Source organism: Magallana gigas, chromosome 8 (genome assembly GCF_963853765.1).
Source record: "Magallana gigas chromosome 8, xbMagGiga1.1, whole genome shotgun sequence".
NCBI classification, from domain to species: domain Eukaryota; kingdom Metazoa; phylum Mollusca; class Bivalvia; order Ostreida; family Ostreidae; genus Magallana; species Magallana gigas.
In genome coordinates, this window is record NC_088860.1 from 21,993,557 (window position 1) to 22,008,419 (window position 14,863).

At 36.4% G+C, this 14,863-nt stretch overlaps 1 protein-coding gene across 8 annotated transcripts; it reads right to left on the bottom strand.

The window, feature by feature from the left end:
* Positions 1-455: 455 nt before the first annotated feature.
* LOC105325619 (biorientation of chromosomes in cell division protein 1-like 1) lies at positions 456-13,960 on the bottom strand. Of its 8 annotated transcripts, XM_011425264.4 has the most exons (19): positions 13,725-13,960; positions 13,505-13,629; positions 12,748-12,962; positions 12,017-12,634; positions 11,505-11,825; positions 11,168-11,379; positions 10,584-10,743; positions 10,007-10,208; positions 9,475-9,626; positions 8,923-9,142; positions 8,124-8,183; positions 6,316-7,056; positions 5,742-5,792; positions 4,931-4,984; positions 4,409-4,465; positions 3,178-3,231; positions 2,726-2,779; positions 2,034-2,102; positions 456-1,835 (listed from the first exon to the last, which is right to left on the bottom strand). In XM_011425264.4, the coding sequence occupies exons 1-19, from the start codon at positions 13,845-13,847 to the stop codon at positions 653-655; spliced, it is 4,671 nt and encodes a 1,556-aa protein (XP_011423566.3). In that variant the 5' UTR covers positions 13,848-13,960; the 3' UTR covers positions 456-652. The 8 variants fall into 8 exon arrangements, with proteins under 8 accessions (XP_011423566.3, XP_011423567.3, XP_011423568.3 ...); XM_011425265.4 differs by lacking the exon at positions 4,931-4,984; XM_011425266.4 differs by lacking the exon at positions 2,726-2,779.
* Between the last annotated feature and the right edge of the window lie 903 nt (positions 13,961-14,863).

Consider the following 14,863-nt stretch of genomic DNA (forward strand, 5'->3'; position numbering starts at 1 on the left):
CAACTAAGTGGATTTGATCCGGGTCAGCAAATTCGGTACACAACGTTTTTTTAACGGCATTCATTAAGAGTAGCCATGCCCAATTTACCCAATAAAAACTACACGACGTATTCCTGGTAAAATTACCTCTCTTTCACAGAAAACTGTTTGTGCTATATGAACATACATCCGATTGCTATCATTTTTGGATTCCCATTAAATGCATAACATAACATTACACAACATAAGAAACGCCATTTCTCATAAGACTTTCAGAATTTCTGACTCATTCAGCTTCACGACGTTACTTACAACGTTTTATCAGAATCACAGTAAATAGTTTTGTTCAAATAAAGAATAAAAGGACATATCTATAACCATCCACATCAAACAAAAGTCATGGATAGGTATGATTTCATAGCTATGCATAAACAACATAAGTTTGTTATAATTGGCATCAATTTATTTACAACAACAAATTGAATACAAGTAGTGCTGTACATGAAATTTCCTACAAATATGTTTTATCATCATCGCCACAAACCACGATCATCTCCCATTCATAGAGAGCTATGCGGGCCAAGTACATGTAATGGACTACTGTACAATATGTACATTAAATGAATCATAGAATTAAAGGTTCAATATATTTAGCACAGTTTTTTCACAGAGATCATCGTTTTCCCCGTTTTGCTGGGGGAGGTGACTGTGGCCTGGGTCTCATCCTCTGAAGTGGGGGTGGAGAGTACCTCTGGGGGGCATTGTGCTTTGCCCTCAATGACCTAGAGACCATGGCAGGTTGAGGAGGGGGAGATGGTGGTCTCTGAGACCTCCTAGTCCGAGGGCTTGCCAAATTGGGAGGGGACACAGCTCTTTGACCACGTGTCATTGGTCGAGATGGGGGTGTGACAGGTCGCATGGGGGGAGGGGATGGGGAGCGTGATGGGGAGTGGTAGCCTCTGGTGACAGGTCGGTGTGGGGGTGAGGGTGAACTTGGTAGATGGGGTGGTGGGGGTGTTGAAGGCAACCTATATCCAGGACCTGGCGGAGATAACGGTGGAGGGGAATATTCAGGGGGAGATGGTGCATCTTCGTCCAAAGGTGGTGAGGGTGACAGTCTTCCTCTGTGTGAGGATGAATAGGAAGGAGACTGCGACATCTGACTCCTTGTGCGCATCCTTTTCTCAGGTGACAATGATCTGTATGATGGAGATGGAGGTGAAGGTGGTCTGTGCCCTCTAGGTCCCCTCATAGGAGGAGATGGGTGGGAATCCTCATATGGTGAAGGGGGCCTTCTTGAATATGTTGGGGAGGGTGAGCGCTGCCTCCTACCCATGTATGGAGGAGGTGAAGGTGATGGAGACTGCGAGTGCCTCATTGGCCGACCACCATAAGGAGGGGAGGGGGATCTAGAGCGCCTCATGGGCCTTCCAAGATAAGGGGGTGGAGAGGGAGATTGGGAATAATTCACTGGCCTTCCAGCATAGGGGGGAGGTGACATAGACTGAGAATGCCTGCGTATGTGGTAGGGTGGGGATGGTGACCTTGACATGGCCCTCATTCCTCTGGGTACTCCATATGGAGGTGGCGAGGGTGAGGCAGTATGCCTTGAAGACCTAGTCATATTCGGAGAGAGTCTCCCGATGGAATCTGGAGATAGAGAATCCAGGTCATCATAGTGGAGTGGGGATCTGTCCGGAGGATAGTAACGTCTGGAGGGAGAGGAAGGCATGTCCATCTCTTCATCCATGGCAGCTTCTTCATAATGCCAAGGCTGATGGTACCAGTTGCCACGTAGAGCGTTACTCCTTGGAACCCCTCTGGATGGAGGGAAGCCTCGCTTTTTTGACATTCTCCTGAAAACGAGGTTCATTTGTAAGAATCTATGTGCTTTTGTAAAAATAAGTCAATAAAATTTTTCTTACAGATCTACAAAACTGGAAACAATTTTTTATTAAAATTTTTTTCACCAAAGTAATTCACTGGATCTGAAGTTATTTTAAATGTATCTGAATATGTTTAATTTATTTGTTATTCATAAAGAGATGGCCTACTTTTGAAAGGCTGGGTCTCCTGGAGGCATGGCCCCCGGAACAGGAGGGCTTCCAAAGGGCATGGCACCCCTAAAAAACATGAAAACAAAGCATAACTAAATGACTGCTAAGGCAGAGGTCACCCTCATATTGACAGATTGAATGCCCCAAAGATCCTGATCAAAATTCAAACAGTCAATATACACAGCAACCCATCACAGACGTAAGTAACAATCAAAGGGAAGGACAATTAAAAAATTGTTCGGAGAATTTGAGTCTAATAAAGACTTTCCAAATGCCTGCAATGTATCTGATAAATAAGATTTTAAAACTGTATCAACATTCCTGTCAAATGAACAGGCTACTCAATTGGACAAATCAGTTAACAATTATCTAAACGTACAAAATCCAAATTAATTGATCAGCAAAATAGTAATTTTCACGAGTAAAATCATAAAAAAGTTCTAATAAAATGCACCGTTTATAAAAAAAAATTTAAAAAATGAAAAGTCAAATGTCCCAAGGTGAACAACTTTCATGTTTTTTTAAATCAATTATCGGTAATTGTAAGATAAAGTTTGACTATTCTCATGACTAGCCACGTCCACATGTTGCTATATATGCAATATACAATGTGCACATAGGTTCATTAGATCATAATAGAATATTCAAACTATATCTTGAATGATGGCTACTGATTCATCAAAACTCACTTCTTGTATGGGGGATATTCAGTAGCTCTTGTTGCAGTAGATGTGGGATCAGTTCTGTAAATACAATATATTTATAGATTTCTCAGAGAAACAACACAAACCCTTGAGCCTCTACGACTGTAGGAAACGCTCCATCTTATATACATATATAGATACGGTGCTTAGTTAACCAAAAACTTAACCAAAATGCAACATGATTAGTTCACACCATATTCCCTCAAAAATACACTAAGTGAAAAAGTTCAAAAAATGAAAACACTGCACTTCTTTTTCCCCCTTTTTTTACTTCCAAGCCTTTGGTCAGTTTGGGGAAATATGGTTTGACTAGAACCTTTTTTTCTGCATATACATGTATATATCTAGAAATCATTCAAGCCTTGTGCATCTAAAGTATAATCTTTCGCTAAAACTGCACAATGTTATATAATGGCTACTGCTTTATCAAAACTCACTTCATGAAGGGGGGATATTCAGTAACTCTAGTTGCAGTGGCTGTTGGGTCCCCTCTGTAAAAACAATATATTCATAGACATCTCATAGAAACAACAAAAAAAACCCTTTCAACTGCTGGACCATCTCAGATTGAAATTTAATTTACATACTAGAGAATATCTAGGTATCAATAGTGCATAATATCAAAAAATGCACTAAAAAGAAAGGGACATTACAACATAGCTCCCTTGATGAAGAAATTGAAATGCTAATACTTATCACATGTTTGGTACATATAATACTGGTTGAAACCTTTGTGAGTATGTAGATATACTAAAGGAAGTAAATGTTAAATGTCAGAATGTTTGAATATCAGTACATTTGTGTTTATGAAACAACATGAAATGAATGCAATTTTTTCAATATAAATTTCATGTGGGGAATTTAAAATAATTTATCAAACAAGAATAAGAATAGAAAAGAAAATTATTTTGGGAAAACAAAATTCCACTCTGAACAACATCGTGGCCTTTTGTATTTCCAACTAGATATCAGATTTTTTAAATTCTGAGAATTCAATGGTTGCCGACACCAATAAACTCATTTCAGGAGGCGGAATTTTTGTAACCTTGAGTGCAGTTGCAGTGAATTTGCTGTTAAAACAACATGTGCTTAGACAACTGAAAATCCACACAAACAACCTTTCAATTGCTGGAACAAATGGGACAAACATGTTTCTTCTCTCCAGATACTGAATTTGTGTAGTTATAGGTTAAACAAAAACCAATTACCTGGAGTCTTCAAAATAGGACAGATTATAGTATGAGTGAATGAGGCTTGAGTAGTTAAGTGATAGGTACTGGGTACTAGGGGTTAATTTTTTTTTTAATTTCAAGAATAAACTGTGAACAAGCTCCTCTTCTTCACCCTAAACATGTTCGTAACATTAACTTTGACCTGTCAAACCCCACAATATTCCATGGATTACACTCCAACAAGAACAGGTAATCAATGAATGTAATGTTTGAATAAGTTTGTAAATAAGGAGTTCAGTAAAATAATGTTAGTTAAATGTAACATATAGGCCACCCAAAATTTTGTTTTTCAAAAGATTTTACTTAAATTTCCTTTGGTACTGGTGAATATGAGTGCGAGTGAAACACCACATTAAAAATTCCCCAAAAATTATAAATAATTTTTTAACATCTACTTCTGGGTCCATGGCTACTGATTCATCACACTTTAACTCACTTCTTGTATGGGGGATATTCAGTAGCTCTTGGAGTAGGAGTAGATGTGGGATCTCCTCTGTAAATACAATGAATTCATAGAAATCTCATATAGTCAACACACTCATCACATTTTGGATTCAATTTATATATTCTTTTTTTTCTCATTAAATGTGTTTAGTTTTTGCTTGTACCAAATTTAAGTTTGTATTTGTGCCAGAGTTTAAAAGTGAAGCTGATGGCAAAGAAATGCATTGAACATGGTATACACCTTGTAATTCCTGCCTTAAACTTAGAACCCATGTACGAGTATATTAAGTACTGGTATACAGTATTAACTTTATATATGTGGTAAAAAGATATGTCTTGCATTTGGATTCGATACATTTAGGCTTCAATGAAGCTAAATTTCCCACCATCAATATAAATACATGTGTGGTTGAGAACTTTGTCTAAAGGATTTATTGTAATTATCAACAAGATTGACCACTCAACAAAAGCTGAGAATATAAATACATGTACTTCTGGCACCCCAAACACTCACTTTATAAAGGGGGGATATTCATCAGCTTTTGTTGCAGTGGCTACTGGGTCCCCTCTGTAAATACAATATATTCATAGACATCTCATAAAACAACAGAAAAGCCCTTTCCACTTCCAACCAAGTAAAATGACCTCCCAAAAAAATAACAAACATTGACATTTTTAAGGAAGATATCAGACATTGTCAACCAGTGCAATTTTTGCACCTTTGACAAAGGAAGAGAGAGAAGGGAGTAAAAATATGATACTAAATCATTACATGCATTGCCAACTTGCACCTGGAAACCCTGTAACTTATTCAACCCTATCACTCTCTTTTAACCAATAAAATCCTTCTTTGATAACTTTAAGATCAATAATCTGTACAAATACAGTATCTTCTTTTATCACTGAAATAATGTAAGGGCAATACGTATTAAATACTATAAATAAAGATCATCAAACATTTGACATTGACTTCAAAATTCAGTAATCTTTCCAACCAACAGTCCATTCAAATTACCGGTAGTCATCTTGGCAATTAAGATAAATGTAGATCGGAGTGTACGTCAACATGAATAGGAGACAATGGAGTACTTTTGAAGAAAGTATGCTTGAACCTCAGAAAACTGATCTTAATCATAACAGTTTCTTCCATATTCATTGGCAAAAAAAGTATCAAGACAACTTGAAACAAATGGAATTTAGACAGAATATTCTGAATCTCAAAACATTATCTTTGAATCTGATAAATTGTGAATTTATCCCATTGAACAGAAAGCAAGAAATCAAAATTCTAAGAATATGATGGCTACTGAAATCTGTAAACTCACTTTATAAAAGGGGGAAACTCAGGAGCTCTTGGAGCAGTTGCTGTGGGATCTCTGTAAAATCAATATATTCTTTGAAATCTCATTTCACAGAACATGCATACACATGAATATTAGAAAATTTCATTTTTTTTCATTTTTAATGTACTATGTGATATGGACAGTACATAAAGAGAAGTAGACACTTGGATGATGTTGATTATAATTGGCTTAATGTTTCAATTAGAAATCCAATAATGTACAGTAGTTCCCATCTCTTGGCTTGCACTAATAAATGCTGATTAAATGTTGATTCTCTTACTGGTGATGTATTTCAAAAACAATTGTTATATATATTTACAGATGAAAGGTTTTGTCTTCAAAAATATAACACATTGGGTTTGTTACTGTCTACAGAAAATAGTAAGATTTTTCATTCATAGAATGGAATAAAACAACCTGACATACTGATATTTCCTTTCATAAGCAATAACAAACCCAATAAATAATAATGTAAGGTCAACATTTATGTAACCAATCTACAGAGATTGCTCCATGAAAACAAAGTAAAAAAAAACATTACAAAAAAATGTCTTACCTTTCCTGTTTGCTTCTCCTTTCTGCCTCTCCAAAATCCACTCCAACCAAACTCTTCTTGGCCATGCGAGCCGCCTCTCCAAAGTCAATTTCTTCGAGTGGCGTCCTCCCTGCTTTTCTTTTACGTCTTCCAAACTCGTCAACAGAAGACTCTGAGGACCTTGAAACTGACCTTGATCTTGACCTAGATTTACTCCTTGATCTGGAGTATGATGACCTACTACTCTGTCGGGATGGTGAAGGTGACCTTGACACAGATAGAGAGGAAGATGAAATGGGACTCGCTCCATCTCTTGTTCTGGAATATGATCTGGATCTTGATTTGGATTTAGAATTTGACCTTGATCGAGATTCAGAATATGACCTTGACCGTGACCTAGAATGCCTCTTTCGCCTTTTCTTGCGGCGAGATTTTGATTTGGTACGTGAGGCAGAACGGGACCTTGAGTCTGACCTAGATCTTGAATGTGAGCTTGATCTTGATCTTGACCTAGAACTTATAGGTGAAGGTGACCTTGATTCAATTTCAATGATTTCTGGTGGTTCTTCTGCCACAGTCTGCTTGACCTCTTTAGAGGCCATGACCTCAACAGAAGCAGATGTTTTACTAGCAGAGTCTTCTGCATTTTGTTGAGTTGGGGAGGAGCCCCTTCTTCTGCTGCTTCGAGCAATATTTGGACGTGGTTTGTACAGATCTGAAGGATTGTATCTTTTTGTACTTGGTCCCCTTTCATCTTCTACCCTGAAAAAGTTGAGGAAATTTGTAAGCTCATTTAAAATACAATCACTTAATCTGAATCATGTCAAAAATTTACTCTTCATGTGTTCAATGAATGAAGGGATATGGAAATTCATTCATTAATTTGAAAAGCACACATTACAGATACCTTTTTATAAAATAAATTAAAATAAAACATCACGGTACATTATGAAGCAAGAAAATTATCATTATAAACAGCAATACTATATCTCATTTAGAAATTGAAAACAAAAATTTACAGTTTATAATCATAGATCAGATGCCAATTGAAACTCTCAAAACAACAAAGAACAAAATTGAAATCACTGTAAAACTGCCATTCTGTATTTGCAACAGGCAAAATAACACTTGTGGAATAGTCAACTCTCTAACCCTTTTTTTAGGGTAATGTAAACAAAAAATTTTCTCGTTTAGTGATAACTAAACACATGTTATTAAAACAAAATGTTATCAACATTCATGGTTTTTCTGAAAGAAATCAAACATTACTACGAATAGAAAAAATTGAGTTCTTAAATATGCCATAGAGTGTTATCTTTTATTTGTTTTTTGCTGCTTTTTTTTTTTTTTTTTTTTTTTGAGGGAGGGTCCCTGAACATAAAACTGAGAAAAAGTGGTATATATCATTTAAAATTAATGTCTGATTTCCTTCAGAAATGGTTTGTATAAACACTTTTTAAAAAATGAAATAAATTTCCATTTGAACCGACTAAAAAAGCGATGATCCCACATATACTTACGATCATTGAGGATAGTGAAGCAATGTTTTCGTGCATGATTACACAACAGAAATACATGTATTTCAGTTTTGTTTTTAATTGTCAAACAAAAAAAATCCCATAAATATTTTTCCACATATACTAAAACAACAGCAACAACAAATTGGAACAAAAAGACACACCAATGTAAATTATTAATTCTCAACATGATGGATGCATTTGTCAGATAAAAACTATAAAATAATGGCTGATTAATAAACACTTTGGATCACAGACCCTTTGTTATCTTTGCTCATCCCAGTCTACAGTGCAATCCTTGCTTATACGTACCTTGGTCGTCTAAACCCAGGGTCTGGGTGTCTATTGGTGGCTTTTGAGTCCCTAGCTGGCCTGGCAAACAGGGGTCAATCACATTTTACTCATCATTTTATTTTCATTTTTGACTTGATTTTTTCTCACACTAGAAAGTTATTATACAGATGAGTTTTTTTTTATATCTACTCTAGATCCCTGACTTAACCCAAATTTTTCAATTTCAGTTTTTCCTAACAGGAAAAGTTACATGTGGCATAAGATCTACACAAAAACACAATGTGAATGAAGGTAACGAAAGCTAATTCAGTATGAAGTATCAAATTAATACAACAACCAAGATTATACACTATACAGTTGTAGAAAAAGATTGGCCCACACCAGCCATCAGGATCATGAATCAGTTTTTGACTTAAGTCAAAATTTCAGTCCGTCATAAAATGAATATTTATCATAATATAAACATTAAAATTTGTAATTCACAACGTTATATCAAGACACTTTTCATAGCATTTCAATTTGTTTGTGTTCAATCACGAGATATAAATAAGACACTTAAAGACAGTGTACAATTTTTGAATTAAGTCTAAGATTGCTTCATGATCCTGTAGCCAGGACTATCATCAGGGTTGGCAAAAAAGCGGGAAATACACGTATTTCCCAGGACGGTGGGAAATACTGGTAATTCCCGGGAATTACTGGTATTTCCCGGGAAATATTGGGAAATAAAGTACCACTGGTAATTCCCAGCACTGGTATTCCCGGCCAACCCTGACTATCATCAAGTTGTACAAAACCAGAATAAGGGGTAGCTTACTTTGATTCGCTGTCCTGCTGCTTCCATTTGGAGCCCTGTCTGTTCTCCTCTGGGTGACCCTCCTTTTTACCGTGACCTGCTCTGTTACTGTCCTTCAACTGTGACCTTTTCCTGGGATTCATTTGACCTGGTTCAGCCTCCACCACATGTGTATCTGTCGTCACTGACGATGCCTCTTGTGGATGATGAACCTCTTCTGTTGACATTTCTTCCTCAAGTCCTACATAGATTTCATGTATACTGTGGTTTCATCAATACTCGTTGAATACCAGTTTTTATGGATTTTGTCATATACACGAAATGTTCATTGAAGTGCAATTTATACTATCATTTTGTATCAATAGGGTCACTGGCCACAAATGCAGCCTTGAAACTGTGATTTTCACTTCACATCCTCGAAAATTGATGCCCACAAATATTAATGAAAAGAGGTATCCATTGTTTATTTAGAACCAAATACTTGCATCCTTGCTCCTAGCATTTAGTATTTAAACTACCTTTTTAGGTACATAATACCTAAATATAAAAAGGAATATAGAAAATAAAGAGCACCTGTGCTGGACACATCCATGATGATTTCAGACTCCACCATTATAACTTCTTCTACCACTTGCTCTTCCTCCATCACCAGGTCTGTATAGCTGGCACTGCTGTATGGCTGGCTCTTTTCATTGAAGATTGAGGTGAAATCCTCAGACGTGTATCTATTAAGGGTGTATGAAATTTTTAATACGCAATAAAAATCACATTTATTGAATACTGGTGAGTCAGTGTGCTGATAGTCACTACTATTCTTTTCGTAAAAATACAAAAAAATTGCAATCTTTACATCATTTTTAAGCATTCAGGTATTTTATAGGTTAAATCAAACAGAACATGATCATTACAATGACTTCCATCCTTGAAAGCCCAAAAAAGCTAAGACAATACAATCCCTGCAAATCAATTTACCAGCACTCGAATAATCTAAAAGGCTAAATCAAACAGAACAGATCTGGGCTATGAATATAAACAAATACACCCATTTTGTTTTCTGTATCTCCGATGCACCTTTTACAGAAACTAACCATAGCCCCCTATTCACCTTTTATTGCGGGTTCTCTGTCTCCGTAAGGCCGCCTTCTTCTCCATGACTTTCTGTTTCGTCAGCTCTTCCTTCAGTTCAGCCTTTGTCTTTCTCTTCTTCTTCTCTGGTGAATCCGGCAGTTTTTTCACCGGAGACGGGAGGCTTCCCTGGTTTGTTTGTTCGTCCTGACTCTTCTCTGCCTCCTCAGATAGAGATTCCCCTACGATACACAGATCATTTTCTTATTAATACAGATTAAAAGTACTGCTTCTGGCCATTAGTCGAAAGAGACTTGTACTAAAATAAATTTTCAATTGACTTGCTCAGGTAAGTGGATTGGAGTCTATTGTTGAGATGGTCACAAGATACGATTTTACAATCGATTTTCGATTAATAAAACCTATTTGATATTTTTGTTGTATGGAAAAAGTCATTGTGGCGTCACGATTCTCACCAGAGAGTTGATTAAAAATCGGACGCACTTCAAATTTTCAATCGACTTCAGACTTTGCTTTAAACTTAAGTAGTCAAAAAATCTAGGTTGAAATACATTTATCATTTTTTATTTTCATGAGCTAATAATGGGAAATTTTACCTTTATCTTCCGATTTTGTTGGGGATGACTTTTCTTTTTCCTTTTGTTTTTTCCTTTCTTCTCTCATTCTTGCTTTTTCTTCCTCCCTCTCTTTCCTCTTGGCTTCCAATTCTGCTCGCCTTTGGAGTCTCTTCATATATCGCTCTTCTTTTTCTTTTGCCTGTTTAATTTCAAATATAAATTGTATAGCCAAAGCATACATGTATTTTCAAATATGTGTACCTGATTTTACTTATATCATTAATGGGAAATACATATAGGAATTGTATATAACAATTTCAGGATGCTAGATGTTCTACAAATTGCCCATAAAATCTCCCTAAAAATTTAAAATCCATCTTTTCCAGCCATAAAATATTAAATTATAATGAAATCATTCAAAAGTTCTAGCTTTCCAATGCTCCTCTATAGAGCTCTTCTTTTTCAGATGGTTTAAATAGCCTAAAAACTACCACAGCCATCAAGCCCCTTTTAAGAAGACATTTCCATAACGAGTATAGAAATCCGCATACACCTACTTAATGAACATACATGTACTAAATAATAATAACAAGATAATACAGGTAAACCACCATAAATCTTACAACTCTAGCCTTTCTCTCCTCCCTGCTTTCTTCATCTTCACTGTCACTCAAATTGTACTGTAGGGAGATCAGTTTTCTTTTAGGCGGTGAGCTCAGTTCTCCAGTGTTGTCAGTTGTTTGGCTAAGAACCTCAGGGTCCTTCATCTCGGCCTGAGCCGCCATATGGACTTCAGGGTGTGAAATCAATCCCTCTCTTTCTTCTGTGGTTTCAGCTTTATAAATACATGTATAAAATCAAGACAGTAACTAAAGTTCTCATTTGCAAATAAAAATAATTCTTGCCTTGCATTTTTAAGAAATTTTTTTAAGATTAAGAGATACAAAGGATGATCACTACCTGTGTTTTCTACCACAGCTTGATTCACTCCTGTGTTTGCCTTCTCCTCCTCCTCATCTCTCTTCTCTACAGCAGCATCTGATTCCTGCTTATTCTCCCCTACTTTATCAGGACTGGGTTTTTTATCCTCGGATTTAACGGGGCTGAAGAGCATCTCGTCCTCATCGTTTTCGTGGTCTGTCAGATCACTGTACTCTAGTTCACTCTCCGATGTGAAGTCCTCCGACACTGACAGGTCACTGGTGTGCACCGAGCTGACTGTCAAGTTCGAGTTTGCATCCTCTTGGTCCTCATGCCAGGCAAACTTGTACTTCTTCATTCCTAGACAGAACAAAATTTATAAACTAAACGTATATGTATGCCTTTTTCTGGTTTCATTTTCATACTTAAACATCGTCATATTTTAGGACGCTGGGTAAGACATTGAAAATATCAAATATGAATGGTATTAAATGCAAGCATAAAACCATAAGAGTATTAAAATTAAAATTCTACAGAAATATAGTTTCAACCTTGATCTTGAGATGAGTCATCTGTATCTCCTGAGACAGGTGGTAATGGAATTTCATCCAGACTTGGAATATCTGTCATCTCTTCCTCAATAATTTCCTGATCATCCTCTGCACTCTTTTTTGAAGGTGGTGGAAGAGGGATCTCATCCAATATTTTCTTCTCATCTGGTTTGGTTTGCAAAGGAGATTCTTCCATCTCTACCTCCTCAGTTCCTGGAGGTGGGGGAGTTTTCGGTGAGGGTGGCAGAGGGGGCAAGTCTGGTTTGGGAGGACTATCTCCAGCTGTTACATTGGGAGTCCCTGTTTGTGCTGGCGATGAAGTGTCTTGTGCATTGGCCGCTGATGTAGGTGGAGCAAAATTCTGGCCAGGTGCCATAGGATTGAACATGTAGTTGTTCCACGAATTTGGCATGTAAGGAAACATTTGAGGTGGCATGCTGAATCCAAATTGTTGTGAAAATGGTGTTGCCATCGGAAAATTCATTCCCCCAGGGGAGAAATTAGTACCTGTCTGGCCAGGGGCAGGTGCTTGTTGTGACCATCCATCCCCCTGGAATCCTGGTGAAGAAAATTCTGTACTTTGTGAGCCAGGTAATGCCCCATTTTGATTGCTCTTTTCTGAAATAAAATAATAGAGGAGCTAAACATAAATCGAAACAAAAATTCTAAAACGAAGATATGTAAATTAATAAGAACCTCAGATTTTTTTTTCAATTTGGAGAAAAACAAACCTGGTGTTACATTAACGTTCATCAAACTCTGCATGTTTTGCATCTTTTCCATGTGCTGTTGCTTGCTCTGTTCGACATGTTCCTTTCTCTTTTCTGGATCAATACCCAGTTGTTTGCAAATGACTTCATCAATTTTTGGCTTGATGATATGTAGGATCTTTGGATTTACAAGCTGTTCGATTACCCTCTCCACCCCATTGGTCAACATGCCAGACCTGAAATTATTTTTGTTAAATCAAGATATACATATAGTAAATGTTTTCTCTGGTTCTAACGCAATTAATGTCAAAGATACATACATTTTAAAAATAAGACTTTTTTAAAATCAAACCATGGTGCAGAAAATTAGATGCAATGAAATCCCTTTGTGATTGTTCCTACAAATGTATTTACAAACATGACAAGGTTGTACTGTTAGGTCCATAACAGTCATGATTATTAAAGTTAGTAAACAAATGTACATGGAAGAGTCTTAGATTCATATGCTTTTATGGTTAATAAGAACACGACCTTTATCTTAATAGAAGATATCCTTGCTATGTTCTGAAAATCCTAAAGATACGCTAAATCTAGTCGATAAATTTGCAGCAAAACTTCCTCTCAAAGAAATATAAAGTAATCAACATTTTCAACTTGCAAGCATTTACAATTGCAATGCGCCATTTATATCATGCTGCATATTAATACAAAAATTTCTAATTTTCTCTTTCTGTAAGCTTCACCACTGCCTAATGGAACTCTTATACATGTTACATACTGATTGATCTGTCTTCTGAGGTTGTCTCTGAGTTGGTTCTTGTTTAAATCTGGACTCCATGTTTGGCGCGATAGAAATCTGTTGACATAGCCTTCAACTCTCTGCTTCAGATTCTGGTATGAAGGCTAAAAAACATAATATCTTACAATATTATAAGCAGATGACAAAGAGAATGTGGCTTTCCAAGAATAAAATAATGGAAAAACAATATTAGGCAAACCTTTGTGTCGACATCAGCCACAAACTCTTTCCTAAACTGATCGAAGAGACCTTTGGATTTCAAACTGTCAATTATGTCTCTGACGTCCTGGTCATACTCTTCACTCTGTTCCTGTTTGCCCATATTGTTATTGCCGCTGGCTCATAAATTCAACTGAACCCCATCATTTTAATTTCTTTAGGCCTAGCAAGTCTGCGTCTTGTCCAAATTTTCTCCAACGCAAACTAGATATCTCTTACGTTAAATTATTCGATCTATATAGATGTTAAGTCGTACAATGAAACTCAACGAATGGGCGTCTGAAAATGTGAAATAAAATCAAGTAGATCTATTGTATTGACAGTGAATGACCATAGCTATTCTTTAACTTTAAATCAATAAGATAATTAACGCACATTTAATAGACTTAGGCTACTCATGTTTATCACTTCGACAAAATAGTACTGTTTCAGAAATGTTTCTGCAAGCTACCATACCACAGCCAATTTAAGTAAAGGAGAAAATCCTCAAACTGTCCATTCTGTGAGAGAAAGAACTGTTCGGGGCCCGTAGGGCCGAGAACAGTTCTTTCTCTCACAGAATGGACAGTTTGAGGATTTTATCCTACTTAAAACATTTTCTCTATTGTTAACTTAATAAACTGTCTAAGGTTTTGGCTTGAATGATTGCTAAGATTACGTAACACTATTGATTGTCCATTTCAAAAACAGCAACAAAAAGGGTGAAAATAATGGTGTATTGTTGAACTTAATGTACAGTGCCAGGTAAGTTTATATTTAAATGATATCTATGCTGATTTTTGACTACTCTCTTGGTAAAACTCAATGAGAAAAGATGTCTTCATCAGATGGAGAAAGTATATCTTTGACGCAATCAAAATTTAGAGATCCAGCAGAAAGTTAATACAGATAGCATTTTGAGTGACATTTTAGACATGGAAAAAAGAAAAAAGGGAAATTCAGGTGATTGAAAGGGGGGAAATTCAAGTGATGGCAAAGGGTTAAATTCAAGTGATGGAAAAAGGGGAAACTCAAGTGATGGGCAGTGTGAAAAAAAAGATTAAAATGTGCGATCCCTGTGATTCCAATAGTAGTGCACCTAGTGAAATTCATATTACCTCTGGAAATATGTCTTTCTCA

What these genes read in the sequence shown, in the direction of transcription:
- LOC105325619 (XM_011425264.4), bottom strand. Translation starts at nt 13,847, where the DNA reads ATGGGCAAACAGGAACAGAGTGAAGAGTATGACCAGGACGTCAGAGAC. An exon ending in GAATATCCCCCATACAAGAA is followed by an intron (nt 2,103 to 2,725) that starts GTGAGTTTTGAT and finishes CATGTTTTTTAG; the next exon opens with GGGTGCCATGCCCTTTGGAA. An exon ending in GGAGACCCAGCCTTTCAAAA is followed by an intron (nt 1,836 to 2,033) that starts GTAGGCCATCTC and finishes CCTCGTTTTCAG; the next exon opens with GAGAATGTCAAAAAAGCGAG.